Here is a 14,738-nt window from a genome sequence, read left to right on the forward strand (position 1 = left end):
GGACGAGCTGACAAAGGCCGACGAGTCCTTCGAGACAAGTGAAACTCCCGGAAGCGATGGCTTACCGGTCGAGTAGTATTCGGCCCTGTGGGACTGGGTCGGCCCGGACCTGCTGGAAGTATACGAGAGTATGCACCTGACCGGCAGCATGTCAGAATCCATGAGGAAAGGCATCATCACCCTCATTTACAAGCGGAAGGGGGAGAGGGCAGAAATCAGAAATTGGCGGCCAATCTCACTGCTTAATGTTGACTACAAGATTCTGTCCAAAGTCATAGCCAGTCGAGTCAAGTCTGCTGTGGAGTTGGTGATTCACCCCGATCAGACCTGTACTGTACCTGGCAGGAAGATCTCTGATAGTCTCGCGCTACTCAGGGATACGATCGCCTATGTACGGGACAGGAGGGTGGACACCTGCCTCATCAGCCTGGACCAGGAGAAGGCTTTTGACAGGATATCGCACACCTACATGATGGATGTGCTTTCCAAAATGGGGTTTGGGGAGGGAATCTGCAATTGGATCAAACTGCTCTACACAAACATCAGTAGCGAAGTTTCAATCAACGGGTGGGAATCGGAAAGTTTCCCGATCCAATCTGGAGTTCGACAGGGCTGTCCACTCTCCCCGGTCTTGTTTGTTTGCTGTATTGAACCCTTTGCTGAGTCTATTGGGAAGGATGCGAGCATAAGAGGGGTGACAATCCCAGGCAGCGGAGGCACTCAGGTTAAAACCTCCCTGTACATGGATGACGCCGCCGTCTTCTGCTCGGATCCGCTGTCCGTGCGCAGACTGATGAGCATCTGCGACCAGTTCGAACTGGCCTCGGGAGCCAAAGTTAACCACGGCAAGAGCGAGGCCATGTTCTTTGGGAACTGGGCTGACCGATCCTTTGTCCCCTTCACCGTCAGGTCAGATTACCTGAAGGTGCTGGGGATATGGTTCGGAAGGGCCGGGGCGTGCACCAAAACCTGGGAGGAGCGAGTAGCCAAGGTACGACAAAAGTTGGGCATGTGGGGGCAGCGATCTCTCTCCATTGTGGGTAAGGACCTGGTCATCAGGTGCGAGGCGCTCACGTTGTTGCTCTACGTGGCGCAGGTCTGGCCCATACCCCACTCCTGCGCTGTGGCAGTCACCCGAGCCATTTTCCGCTTCATCTGGGGATCTAAAATGGACCGGGTCCGGAGGGACACGATGTTCAAATCTCTGGACAAGGGCGGGAAAAATGTACCCAACGTGGCCCTCATCCTGATGACCACCTTCGTGTGCGGCTGCATCAAGCTGTGTGTAGATCTCCAGTACGCAAACTCCAAGTGTCATTACGTGCTGAGGTTCTATCTGTCCCCGGTGTTGCGAAGGATGGGCCTGGTCACATTGCCGCGGAACGCACCATGCAGTTGGGCGGCGCCGTACCACCTATCCTTCGTGGAGCAGTTTCTGCGGGAAAACACCTTTGACCACCAATCCATCAGGCAGTGGTCTGCACGGAATGTCCTCAAGGCCCTACGGGAAAAGGAGATGGGGGATCCTGTCGGATGGTTCCCCGAGCAGACCGCCAAAGTCATTTGGCGGAATGCCTCATCACCAGAACTTTCAAACAAGCACCAAGATGTAGCTTGGCTGGTGGTGAGAAGGGCCCTCCCTGTCAGATCCTTCCTGCACACCCAAAGTCTCGCGCCCTCCGCGCAATGCCCCCGCGGTGGATGTGGTGAGGAAGAGACGGTCGCCCACCTCCTCCTGGAATGTGTCTTCGCAAAGCAGGTGTGGAAAGAGATGCAGTGGTTTTTGTCGAGGTTCATCCCAAGCAGCTCTGTAACACAGGAGTCTGTGCTCTACGGGCTGTTCCCAGGGACACACACCGAGACAAACATCAACTGCTGCTGGAGGACTATCAATTCGGTGAAAGACGCCCTTTGGTCTGCACGAAACTTGCTGGTCTTCCAGCGCAAAGAGTTGTCCATGACTGAATGTTGCAGACTGGCACATTCCAAGGTCCAGGACTACGTGCTGAGGGACGCACTAAAGCTTGGGGCAGCTGCAGCAAAGGCTCAATGGGGAAAGACCACAGTGTAAGGTCCTCCCGCCAAAGTGAACTGAGGGGCTGGATCCATGGGAAACACCTCGAACTGTATCGGGAAAATTTTGTGTGCTGTAAATGTAAAAATGTATATGGCATGGCAATGAAATGGAAGGGTTGTGAGGCAACTCATGATTGTACAGAAGGAAACTGATCACCTTTGCACTGTTTGTATTTTTTGACTTGATGCTGTTTTAAACTGTTTGGGAATGTAATTTTTACAGATTTTTATGAATAAAGTATATTTTGGAAATTTTTAAAAAAGTAAAATGTACATGGCATGTAAAATGGAATGGAAGGGTTGTGAGGCAGCTCACTCCTGGATTAAAGAAAACTGAAGAAGAAGGGTCACTGACCCGAAACATTAACTCTGCTTCTCTTTCCACAGATGCTGCCAGACCTGCTGAGTGATTCCAGCATTTCTTGTTTTTGTTAAAGAAAACTGATTTCCTTTGCACTTTCTGGAAGGTCAACTTGGTGCTGTTTTGTAATTTTTTTTTTTACAGATTTTTATGAAAAAAGTATATTTTTTGGAAAAAATAATTTCAAGCCCAAGAACAGGCCCAGAGACAACCCATCAAAGAAATTTCGAGTCAGCAACCTCATCCTGCAGAGATAGATATCAAGCAACCTTACAGACTAGACTGGAACATCCTGATCTCACTGCTCATTCCACTCCAGAAGAACTCTGGGAACACATCAAAGCTGCAGTACTGGAAACTTCCAACCAGGTCATCGGACCCAGCACCAAGAAGAATAGGGATTGGTTTGATGAAAATGGCAAGGAAATTCAAGATCAGCTAAAAATAAAAGGTCAGTTCATCAGGATAACCTGGCTCAGCCAGCCAAGAGAAAAAGACAGCTGACCGTCAAGGATGCAGCACCCTTCAATGTAAACTGAGGAATATCCAAAATGACTGGTGGATTGCACTTGTGGAAAAAACTCAATTGTACGCTGATACTGGTGACATAAAAAGTTTCTACGAAGCACTAAAATCTGTCTATGGAGCAGCATATCAAACCCAAAACCCCCTGAGGAGTGCCGATGGCAAGACTCTACACATCGGCAAGGAGTCAGTCCTGGATCGCTGGTCGGAGCAATTTGAAACTCTGTTCAGTGCCAAGTGCACAGTGCATGATGCTGCCATCAATCACATCCAACAGCCTGTCAAAGAAGAACTGGATGAGAGCCCAATTCTGGAGGAAACTATGACCGCCATCAACCAGATGAACAACAACAAAGGCCCTGAAGTCGATGAAATTCCACCCGAAGCCTTGAAGCATGGTGGGGCTTGGAACAGGACAGGATTCCATGGGATCTTCGTCATGCCATTTATCATCACCTTGTACAAAAACAAAGGACTACCGTGGGATCACCCTCCTTTCTATTGCTGGGAAGATCCTGGAACAGGCTTGTGCCTACCATTGCGGACGAAAACCTCCCAGAGAGCCAGTCTGGTTTCAAAGCAACCAGAGGCACCACAGATATGGTATTTTCACTCAGACAATTACAAGAAAAGTGTTGTGAGCAAAAAAAAGGCCTGTATGTCACTTTTGTCGACCTCACCAAGGCATTTGACACTGTGAGCAGAGATGGACTTTGGAAAATCCTTGAAAAACTTGGCTGCCCGCCCAGGTTCCTGGCCATGGTGAAGCAGTTTCATGAAAATCAGTACGGACAAGTCAAGCAAAACAGCAACCTCTCAAGTCCCTTCCGTATCTCCAGTGGTGTGAAGCAGGGATATGTGCTGGCCCCGACCCTATTCACCATCTTTTTCAGCATGATGCTGCAGCAGGCAACTTAAGGAGGGAGTTTATATTCGCTTCTGGACTGAGGGAGGCCTTTTCGACCTCAGGCGTCTTCAGGCTCACACAAAGACACAAGAAAAACTCATCCGTGAACTTCTTTTCGCCGATGACTGTGCTCTACTGGCCCACTGTCAGTCAGACCTGCAACTTATAACAAGACATTTTTCCAAGGTGGCACAACTCTTTGGACTAAAAATCAGTTTTTAGAGTGCAACAGCCTGCACCCTAAGAAAAATATAGACCATCAAGCATCATCATCGAGGGAACCGAGCTGAATACCATCAAGCAATTTAAATATTTGGGGTGCATCATCTCGTTTGATGCCACCATAGACAAGGAAGTGGACAATAGGCTTTCAAAAGCAAACAGAACACTCAGCAGACTGTACAAACATGTGTGGAGCAACCACAGCCTCAGAGCACAGACCAAACTCAAAGTATACAAAGCCATAGTCCTCACCACCCTTCTGTATGGCGCTGAGTCATGGCTCCTATACCGCTGTCATGTACGCCTTCTAGTGCGCTTCCTCTGCAGCATCCTCAAGATCCACTGGCAGGACCGCATATCAAACATTGAAGTCCTGGAAACAGCCAACATCACCAGCATCGAGGCCATCCTCCTGCAAAGCCAACTGCGTTGGGCGGGTCACATTGCCCAGATGAACGACAGTCGCCTGCCCAAGATGGTGTTGTATAGAGAGCTGACCATGGGTAAAAGGAACAGAGGGGCCCCATGCAAACATTTCAAGGACTCCCTGAAGAAGTCCCTCTCTGTGTTCCACATCGACCATCGCCAGTGGGAAGTGCAGGCCATAAATCATGATGCCTGGAGATGTTACATCAGGAGGGCTACAGACACCTTTGAGACTGAGAGAAGAACCAGCATGAAAGAAAAGAGGAGGAAAGGATAGATCCAATTGCTCCCAACAGTGACTACACCTTCACTCGTCCCGCTGTGGGAGAATCTGCTGGTCACAGATAGACCTGACTAGCCACCAGCATGCCTGTAACCGATGACTACAACCTTCCCAAAATCTTCATCCGTGAAGAAATGCCAAAAAGGTCGCAGGTCTAAATATGTAGCTTTGTGTCAAGTTTTGTCTGATAACTTTCATGTGAAGCACGTGGAACATCTTGCCATATCAAAGGCACTATATAAATGCAAGTTATTGTCATTATGGGGAAGTATCTTTGGCTCTGCTGGGAGTTAGTGTCGGGGTTCAATAGTAGATAGCAAGGTTAGTGTCGGGGTTCAGTAGTCGATAGCACGGTTAGTGTCGGGGTTCAGTAGTCGATAGCACAGTTAGTGTTGGGGTTCAGTAGTCAATAGCACGGTTAGTGTCGGGGTTCAGTAGTCGATAGCAAGGTTAGTGTCGGGGTTCAGTAGTCGATAGCATGGTTAGTGTTGGGGTTCAATAGTAGATAGCACAGTTAGTGTTGGGGTTCAGTAGTCGATAGCACGGTTAGTGTCGGGGTTCAGTAGTCGATAGCATAGTTAGTGTTGGGGTTCAGTAGTCGATAGCATGGTTAGTATTAGAGTTCAGTGGTCGATAGCATGGTTAGTGTTGGGGTTCAGTAGTTGATAGCATGGTTAGTATTAGGGTTCAGTAGTCGATAGCATGGTTAGTGTTGGGGTTCAGTAGTCGATAGCACAGTTAGTGTTGGGGTTCAGTAGTCGATAGCATGGTTAGTGTTGGGGTTCAGTAGTCGATAGCACAGTTAGTGTTGGGGTTCAGTAGTCGATAGCACGGTTAGTGTTGGGGTTCAGTAGTCGATAGCACAGTTAGTGTTGGGGTTCAGTAGTCGATAGCACAGTTAGTGTTGGGGTTCAGTAGTCGATAGCACAGTTAGTGTTGGGGTTCAGTAGTCGATAGCGCAGTTAGTGTTGGGGTTCAGTAGTCGATAGCATGGTTAGTGTTGGGGTTCAGCAGTCGATAGCACGGTTAGTGTTGGGGTTCAGTAGTCGATAGCACGGTTAGTGTTGGGGTTCAGTAGTCGATAGCACGGTTAGTGTTGGGGTTCAGTAGTCGATAGCACAGTTAGTGTTGGGGTTCAGTAGTCGATAGCACAGTTAGTGTTGGGGTTCAGTAGTCTATAGCATGGTTAGTGTTGGGGTTCAGTAGTCGATAGCATGGTTAGTGTTGGGGTTCAGTAGTCGATAGCACAGTTAGTGTTGGGGTTCAGTAGTCTATAGCATGGTTAGTGTTGGGGTTCAGTAGTCTATAGCACAGTTAGTGTTGGGGTTCAGTAGTCTATAGCATGGTTAGTGTTGGGGTTCAGTAGTCTATAGCATGGTTAGTGTTGGGGTTCAGTACTAGATGCAGCGGATACTTTCACAGATACACATGGCCAGTCCCGATGACATCATTGGGATCCGACTGCAATTTTACACCAATGGCCTGAGCAGAATTTTAACACTGACCCACATAATGGGATATAAAGACAGGTGACCAATAGCTTGGTCAAAGAGGCAGGTTTTAAGGAAAGTCTTAAGGAAGGATAGAGAGGTGGAGAGGTTTATTGAGGGAATTCCAAAGCTTCGGCTAACTGAAGACCTTCTGTTCAAAAGGGTATTTGTTTCTTCTATATCAGTTTGACGTTATAATTGCAAATGATTCAGAAGACTTTCCAACACAGTTGACCATTAAAGGAGCACCATCATAGGGAAATACACTATCCAATCCAGTGGCATTGTTTGCTTTTAAACATGTTAAAACATCATCATTGCTTGTATATGTTAACATGACAAAAATGACATGTAGTTGTGTCTCTTGTCCCTTCCTGACATTAATGATGATGCTCTTTAAAAATCATTGCACTTTTTCTGAAGGAATTTTCACACATATGGAACAGGGCTGGAGCAGAAAAAGATCTTTAAAAAATAAGTAAGTGTTAGTTCTACATGCTGCAGCCTAAAAGCTATTGTTCAAATTTTCCAAATCCTCATATTCCCCAGGATTCGTCACATTATTGCAAGATCCCCACATCATCCAATATATTACATATATATATATATATACACAATTAATATATAAATTATATATATTATGTATTTTAATCACTCCAGCATTGGTGACTGCACCTTCAGTTGTCCAGGCCCTAAGCTCTGGAATACCCTCCCGACACCTCTTTTAGATTTAGATTAGATTAGAGATACAGCACTGAAACAGGCCCTTCGGCCCACCGAGTCTGTGCCGAACATCAACCACCCATTTATACTAATCCTACACTAATCCCATATTCCTACCAAACATCCCCACCTGTCCCTCTATTTCCCTACCACCTACCTTTCCTAGTGACGATTTATAATGGCCAATTTACCTATCAACCTGCAAGTCTTTGGCTTGTGGAAGGAAACCGGAGCACCCGGAGAAAACCCACGCAGACACAGGGGGAACTTGCAAACTCCACACAGGCAGTACCCGGAATTGAACCCGGGTCGCTGGAGCTGTGAGGCTGCGGTGCTAACCACTGCGCCACTGTGCCGCCACTCTCTGCCTCTCCACCTCACTTTCCTCCTTTAAGACACTCCTTAAAACATACCTCGTTGACCAAGCTTTTGGTCATCTGACCTAATATCTCCTTTTGTGGCTCGGTGTCATATTTAGTTTTACAATGAAGAACCGTGGGACGTTTTATTATATTAAAGGTGCTATATAAATATGGTGTTGTTGTTGAATATGTGAAGCCCATGGCAGGTGGTAGGAGGTGCTGATTATCTCCAAGAGGAGACCCAGCCATGGCTATGATCGTAATCCCTTTGGACTCCAAAAACTGACCTGAGTTGTCAGATTGCCCTCTTTATTATACATTCAGAGGTGATTTAACACTGATGGCACATAGCAATGGTCCAGGTACAGCCTGACCTCAGAAGACCCACACTGGAGTCTCACAGCACTCAAGAAGCTCAATGCTATCCAGGACAAAGTAGCCACTTGATTGGCAGTCCAACCCCCATTGACCGAGAAGGAAAAGGGCAGCCGATGCATGGGAACACCACCACCTGCAAGTTCACCTCCAAGTCACACACCATCCTGACTTGGAACAATATCACCGTTCCTTCACTGTTGCTAGGTCAAAATCCTGGAACTCCCTTCCTAACAGCACTGTTGGTGAAACTACACCCCAAGGATTGCAACGGTTCAAGAAGGCAGCTCACCACCACCACCTTCTCAAGGGCTATTAGGGATGGGCAATTATTGCTGGCCTAGCCAGTGATGCTCATGTCACAAGAACAAATTTTAAAAATATTTTCCTGGTCTTGTAAGCTGCTGCCATGTTTTCAATTGAATCTTAAATTCAGTTGAATTTTTTACCAATGGAACTGCATGACTATAGCCTTAATTACAGACAGGAATAGGAAGAAAAATAAACTAGGGCAAGCAGCAGACAAAGGTCAGAAGTCTCCATTTGCAAACTGCTTTTCCTGGACCATGTTCACAATGTAAAAAATGTCCCATATGTCATTCCCATTTCCACAGCATTACTTAAAGCAATCAGAGTTCCAAGGTGCATTTAGTTAAACTTAAACTCTATTTATATTCCTTGAATAGGGATTCTGGAGCCCAGCATTGTGAACTGACTCTCACTCTCTGCTTGTGTGAAATGCATTTACTGTCCTGAGCAACAGACTCACAGACTGAGTTGTACTAGGTCTGTTACCTGACCACGGAAAATGCATTAAACAGCATTAACTCCGGGTGTTGGTCAAAGGGATGAATGCTTCTGCAATCCAATTTAAAATAATAGAAAAGCAGCTTTTGAAAAATATGAGTGTGAGGGTGAAAAGGTAGGACTTTAACCTCGCCTGCCTGGTGGAAACTGGGCTTGTGCTCGTTAAATTAACGGGGTTACTCACTCACTGGAAGGCAGCCCGGGTTGCGCTACTTACAAGTTTAACACAATTTTAAGCTGTATAATGCTAATCAGGATCGATGACATCATTGGGTTCTGAGTGCGATTTTAACTGCAGCCCGAACGAGGAAGTTTGGCCTGACACTTCCACCATGTGAAGGCTTGCATAGAGCGAATCGCAGAGATGAACAGGACTTACTACGGTAGGTTTCTCTCACTTTCCTTTTTGTGGGACCCAGAGGAGTGGGATTATCCACTTATAACAGACACCCAATCCCCTCCCCCCCATTCCTTACTGTGGGACCCCCACTGGAGCCGCTTGCCATAGTCCACCAGATATTCCAGAGGTCGACGGTTGCTTCCAGCTCATCCCACGAGGCCCAACAGTTAAAATCTCATAACTAACTGAAACCAGCAATTTCCTATCGGAACCCCAGTGCAATTAAAATCCCCTGCTGCAGGTGGTTTACTACTGCATCACCAAGTAAGTATGATGTGTATATAATTTCCCTCTCCACAATTTTTTAACACTGCATTAAGTAACCAATAATAAATTTCTCCCATACAGTCCCCAAATGTAACTCAATCACTACCTCCTGATTTATCTTGTCCTTTTAACCTTGACAGTGTCCCGCATGTGGGCAAGTCAAGTGATTTCCCTGCAGCAAGCGATCTGATATTGCTCAGAACAGCTCAGGCCTCGGAGACCTTTTATGACAAATTGTTATTTGGGCATCACTGTTGTAATTGTAGAAATCTGTGGGATCATTTTGCAGGATGTTCCTGTGACAAATGCTTATTTTAGTTTAGTTTAGTTTAGTTTAGAGATACAGCACTGAAACAGGCCCTTCGGCCCACCGAGTCTGTGTCGACCATCAACCACCCATTTATACTAATCCTACACTAATCCCATATTCCTACCACATCCCCACCTGTCCCTATATTTCCCTACCACCTACCTATACTAGTGGCAATTTATAATGGCCAATTTACCCATCAACCTGCAAGTCTTTTGGCTTGTGGGAGGAAACCGGAGCACCCGGAGAAAACCCACGCAGACACAGGGAGAACTTGCAAACTCCACACAGGCAGTACCCAGAATTGAACCCGGGTCGCTGGAGCTGTGAGGCTGCGGTGCTAACCACTGCGCCACTGTGCCGCCCATTTTGCCATTTCTTCCATGTGACCATTTTTCTGATAATCCAAAATGGATTATTTTGTGAATCAGTAAAAGAACCTGGATTTATTTCACTCATTTCACAAACTCGCGTCGTCCCAAAGTGTTTTATAGCCAATGAAGTACCTTTGAAGTGTAGTCACTGTTGTAATGTAGGAAATGCAGCAGCCAATTTGCACACAGCAAGATCCCACAAATAGTAATGTGATGATGAACAGATGATCTATTTTTAGTGATGTTGATTGAGGGGTAACCATTGGCCAGGACAGCGGGGAGAACTCTCCCGGTCTTCTTCAAAATAGTATCATGAGATGCTTATGTCCATCTGAGAGGGTAAAGGGGGATTTGGTTTAACAGCTCATCTGAAAGACAGCACCTCTGACAATGCAGCCTTCCCCCAGTACTAAACTGGAATATCAGCCTGAATTATGGGCTCAAGTCTCTGGAATGGGGTGCGAACTCACAGCCTTCTGACACAGAGGCAAGAGTATTACTGACTGAACCACAGCTGACACTATACTGGCAAACATGGACTGGAAAATCAGAACTACAGCTCAGAGTTCTGAACGCTCAAGTACCAACTCTGTTACCTCTAATGCAAGTGCAGCCTCACACAATGATCTCCAACTTCTAATTTCATGTGATTATGTGACAACTGTATTTCATATCATCAGGTAATGCAGCAAGAACCAGAAACAGTACAATGTGTACTTGAGCCAGTCTGGATATATTTCTCTGTGTCCTCTGTTGTCAACCCGCAGTACCTTTCTGGTAAACTAACATGCAGTTTTATTTTACCTTTCAGGAACATGTTACTTTTCTGTCCTCTCTGTCATTTCTCGTACTTTATTCTCAAATCTCTGTGACTTATGGCTTTAGCACCAGTGTGTGTATAGATCTACTGTGTGTCTTTACATTAAGCAATGCAAACCCTTTAAAGCTGGTTGGCTTATGCTTGGGGGTATATTAATTATTAAATGTTAGTGTTGTGCTCTCTTGACTATTGATTTATTAATTGTTCAGTCATAGTGCAACTAGAAACTACATCACGATAGATCCATTTAAAACGTAACATTTTTATTGCAATATTTAAGAAATGTGAAAAATCTACACAAATCCTACATTAGGAGTATTTCAGTGGCAGCTAAGCGGCTGAGATTGTGCAAGATTTCTGAATCTGACTTATCACAGCACAGGCCCAACTGTACTAACGTCACGGCTGTCCCCAGTCCTTATATATGAAATGTTGAATCCAAATATATTTAATTGGTATTACATTCAAATACTGATGTTCATCAGGCAACTGATCTCATTACTTTTATTGGTTTAATACCCTTATAATAATGTCTAGCTGTGTTATTTCGGTTGAGTGAAGAAAAGCAGGTTTTTTGTTGGTTTAGTTGATTCACTAGACCTGGATTTTGCTGATTAAGAATTTATGATATTCATTGTTGCTACAGCAACAGATCCCTGAAAGCACTTAAGCTGTGTTATTCCTTTCACATGACTTAGCCACCATGCTTCTCCTTCATCTAACCCAGTAATTGCTGTCTCAGCTTTGCTTGCTCAAGATAAGAAAAATAAATTAATGCTGGAAATTATTAAAATCATTTTAAATATGAAAGTCAAAGCTTAATCATTCAAAATGCATATTTCTTGTGATATACACAATAGATTTCTTGTAAATCAATAGCCAGAGTAGTGTTTGAATAGTTTGGGATGCTTGTTTAATGTAAGGATACACAAATCGATATGTACACACACTGGTGTTTAAATATAAATGGCAAACTGAATCGAGAATAGGAAGGATACAAAGAGTTAACCAATACAGACAGTACAGAGAATTTAGATTCCTAAAATCTAATACAAAATGCATGATGATTGACCATCAAGCTACTTGTGAAGTGACAGCAGATGAGCTGCGAGCTGTACGTTCACTGACTCACGTACACTTTCTGCATTCGTCCTGCTGTTTTACCTAAGTAACTACAGAACTAGTTCACCCCGGAATCAAAATTACTTAAAACAATTACATCCTGATATTCCACTAAAATTCAAATTCACACCTCTCCATGGAATGTGTTAATGACCAGTGTTGAAATTTATGAAACAGCAGAGAAAGCAATGAGCCCCTATGCTCGACCTTAACTCAATGGCACAAGTTATTCATTCATCGTCAGTTCTCAGCTTCTTGAAATAAACTAATAAACTTGGAACAAACATGTGGATCTGTGCGATATAACAGAGATTAAAGCGAACACATACTACAACAAATCATCTGAAATGATCAGAAAAGTTTCCCCACAATGCCAAATAGATTTTTTGGCAAATCTATGCAGAGACTATGTTTTGTGGGATTTTGCTGGAAATCACTGAACAGCTTTTCTAATGTGTAAACATCCTGTATGGAAGAGTTTTCATTGCAGATAGTGTTGGTCATGGAGACAGTGGATGTGCAGCTGACTGAATAATAATGGTGAGAAGGCAGTGAATGTTGTAGTGTTCAGCTAATTATTTTTAAATCTATAAATTATATTAGACTGCTCGTCCTCCTAATTAATGGAACCAGTTTTGAACTGACTTTACACCTGATCACGTTGCATTTACCGATTTATTGGTCATTTACAATCAGAATGATCTCTGCATTAAATACAGACATCAGTTGGTTTATCAGTTCCGTTCTTGTTGAATTTTGATGCATTTGGGATTTAAATTCCGGTTGAAATTTGCGCACAATATTTAACGCATTCCAGTTAGTGTAATGTATTTAAAATAAAGGGATGAGATTCCTGTCCCCGGCTGATGCTTCAACAGAAAAACCTCCCAGCCCTGATTGTCTCGAGTTATCAGGGAGGGACGGCTGGAATAATATAGACAATTTTTACATCTGATGAAATAGCCTCGCCCTTCCAAACATTGTAATATATTCCAGAGAACTCGAGAAAACTTTTCTGACACAATATTTTACCTCAAGAATTATTTTATCGATTCTAATACTGTTAAAGTCTTTCTCATGCTTTGACTTTAAAAAAATGTTCATTGGCTTTGAATCTTTACAAGACGCATTTATTTACTCATATTTGGTTACATGGACTCCGATCCTTTGTGTTTCTTTCTCCTCCTTCAGACATTTGGGAATATTTGCCTCCGCCCCCTTCACACTCACTGAGTGTAAAACAGTCATTCACTTCCTCCATACCATTTCACTCAATTTCCTTCAAATATCCTGCTCTTCACTCGAACTCTTCCTAACTTACAGATACTTTAAAACACAGAGAAAACTGCCAAAAGGAAATTCATTCCAATAAACTGATCGCCTTAGTTTAAAAAGTTAATCTTTTCCATGTTCTTCCGCATTCTAAAATTGACTCTCAACGTTTGAAACAGTTAACAAAGAAGTTTCACATTCCTTTTACAATACTCGTTTTTTGGGGGGGAGGGGCACACCACCAACAACACACAGTTAGTAATGTCAGACTTACCTTTTCTGTGGCCATCCTGTTGTCACACAGTTAAAGACTCCCTTGATTGCTGTAGTTTTTTAATGCCCTAATTTGGATAATTTATCTGCTTCACCGTAGATTCAAATCCTTCTGTAGTTAAAGCCTGAAATAAGTCCTGACAAAAAATGCTCTTTATGAGGGACAGACAGAGCAGTTTCCCTGTGTATAAATGTCTCTCTTCTGCAATAGCTCATGTGGTCCGGAAAAAAACGAGCTGGTCTTTGTGTGTCAGTGATTTGAATGGGATTGGATATCAATGAATGACGTCTGAGAGGTGTGTGATGGGCTTGCCACATTCCTATTTGCTGAGGATATAATGAGCAAGTCTCCTGTGGTGCAAGCAGCAATCTCCCATCCCCCAGTGCTGGCAGGGAAACTATAAAGTGCAGGAGCAAATGCTGATCACATTGAGTTTCCATTGGCATCCGTTTATAATTCTGAAGTTACAAGAACAGTTTTAAATCAATGTTAGATGCTAAAAGTCATTGTACAATCTATTTATAGAACAGTAAAGCTTGACCAGTAACTGGATCCACTGGAATGCTTGATTATTGAGAGAGACCCCAGTGTTGAGCAGTTGTAGGGCCTCATGGATTTCCTCAGGCTCGATTGAGATTTAAAAAGTCAGTTTTCTAAGTGGTCAATCTGCAAATTTTCTGAGTGTAAACCAGACTCCAAAACTTTTCATATAACTCTTTTTGCAGTTTACTTCTGTGTTCTAACTTTGGGTTTTCAATGAAATACACAACCAATAATCCCACCTCCTTACTGCAATGTGCACTCTTAAAGAGAAAGACTTGCATTTATATAGCACCTTTCACATCCTCAGGGTATCCCAAATCACCTTACAGCCATTAACATCAAAACTTGTATTTATATAGCACTTTTAACATGGTAAAATGTCCCAAGGCACTTCACAGAAGCGTTATCAAACCAAATGCAACACCAAATCACATAAGGAGACATTGGGCCATAATTTGCTGTAGCCAGGCATCTAACAGCATCTGCCATAGTTAGACTTGCCCTTACTGAGCTGATAACATCACAGCAAGGGAAACCAGGCATGTGGGATTGAGTGAACCAGGGACACAACTGTGTATCTCTTTAACCAATCAGATTGAAGGATTAGGAAATCAACAGTGCAGGGACTGAGAAGGGAGTGTAAATAAGAGTGAGTGAATTCAATGTCAAATCAGGTATAGCAAGAAATAAAGAGATGGAAAGGAAAAGTTTGCAACTTTTTTTAATTTTACATTTTTAATATCTCCAACAACAATTGAAACCTGATTTCAAAAGGAAATTGGATGGGCAATTGAGGGAA

The 14,738-nt window shown here is 43.8% G+C and overlaps 1 protein-coding gene across 1 annotated transcript in view; it reads right to left on the reverse strand.

Moving 5' to 3' along the window:
• Positions 1-13,636, reverse strand: part of LOC137351949 (solute carrier family 2, facilitated glucose transporter member 1) — a 49,821-nt gene extending 36,185 nt beyond the window's left edge. The window contains exon 1 of the mRNA XM_068016836.1: positions 13,397-13,636. Coding sequence (XP_067872937.1) covers positions 13,397-13,411 — 15 coding nt within the window. The 5' untranslated portion in view covers positions 13,412-13,636. The remainder of the gene's footprint in view (positions 1-13,396) is intronic.
• Between the last annotated feature and the right edge of the window lie 1,102 nt (positions 13,637-14,738).

The sequence above is a fragment of the Heterodontus francisci genome, chromosome 37 (genome assembly GCF_036365525.1).
Source record: "Heterodontus francisci isolate sHetFra1 chromosome 37, sHetFra1.hap1, whole genome shotgun sequence".
Lineage (NCBI taxonomy): Eukaryota > Metazoa > Chordata > Chondrichthyes > Heterodontiformes > Heterodontidae > Heterodontus > Heterodontus francisci.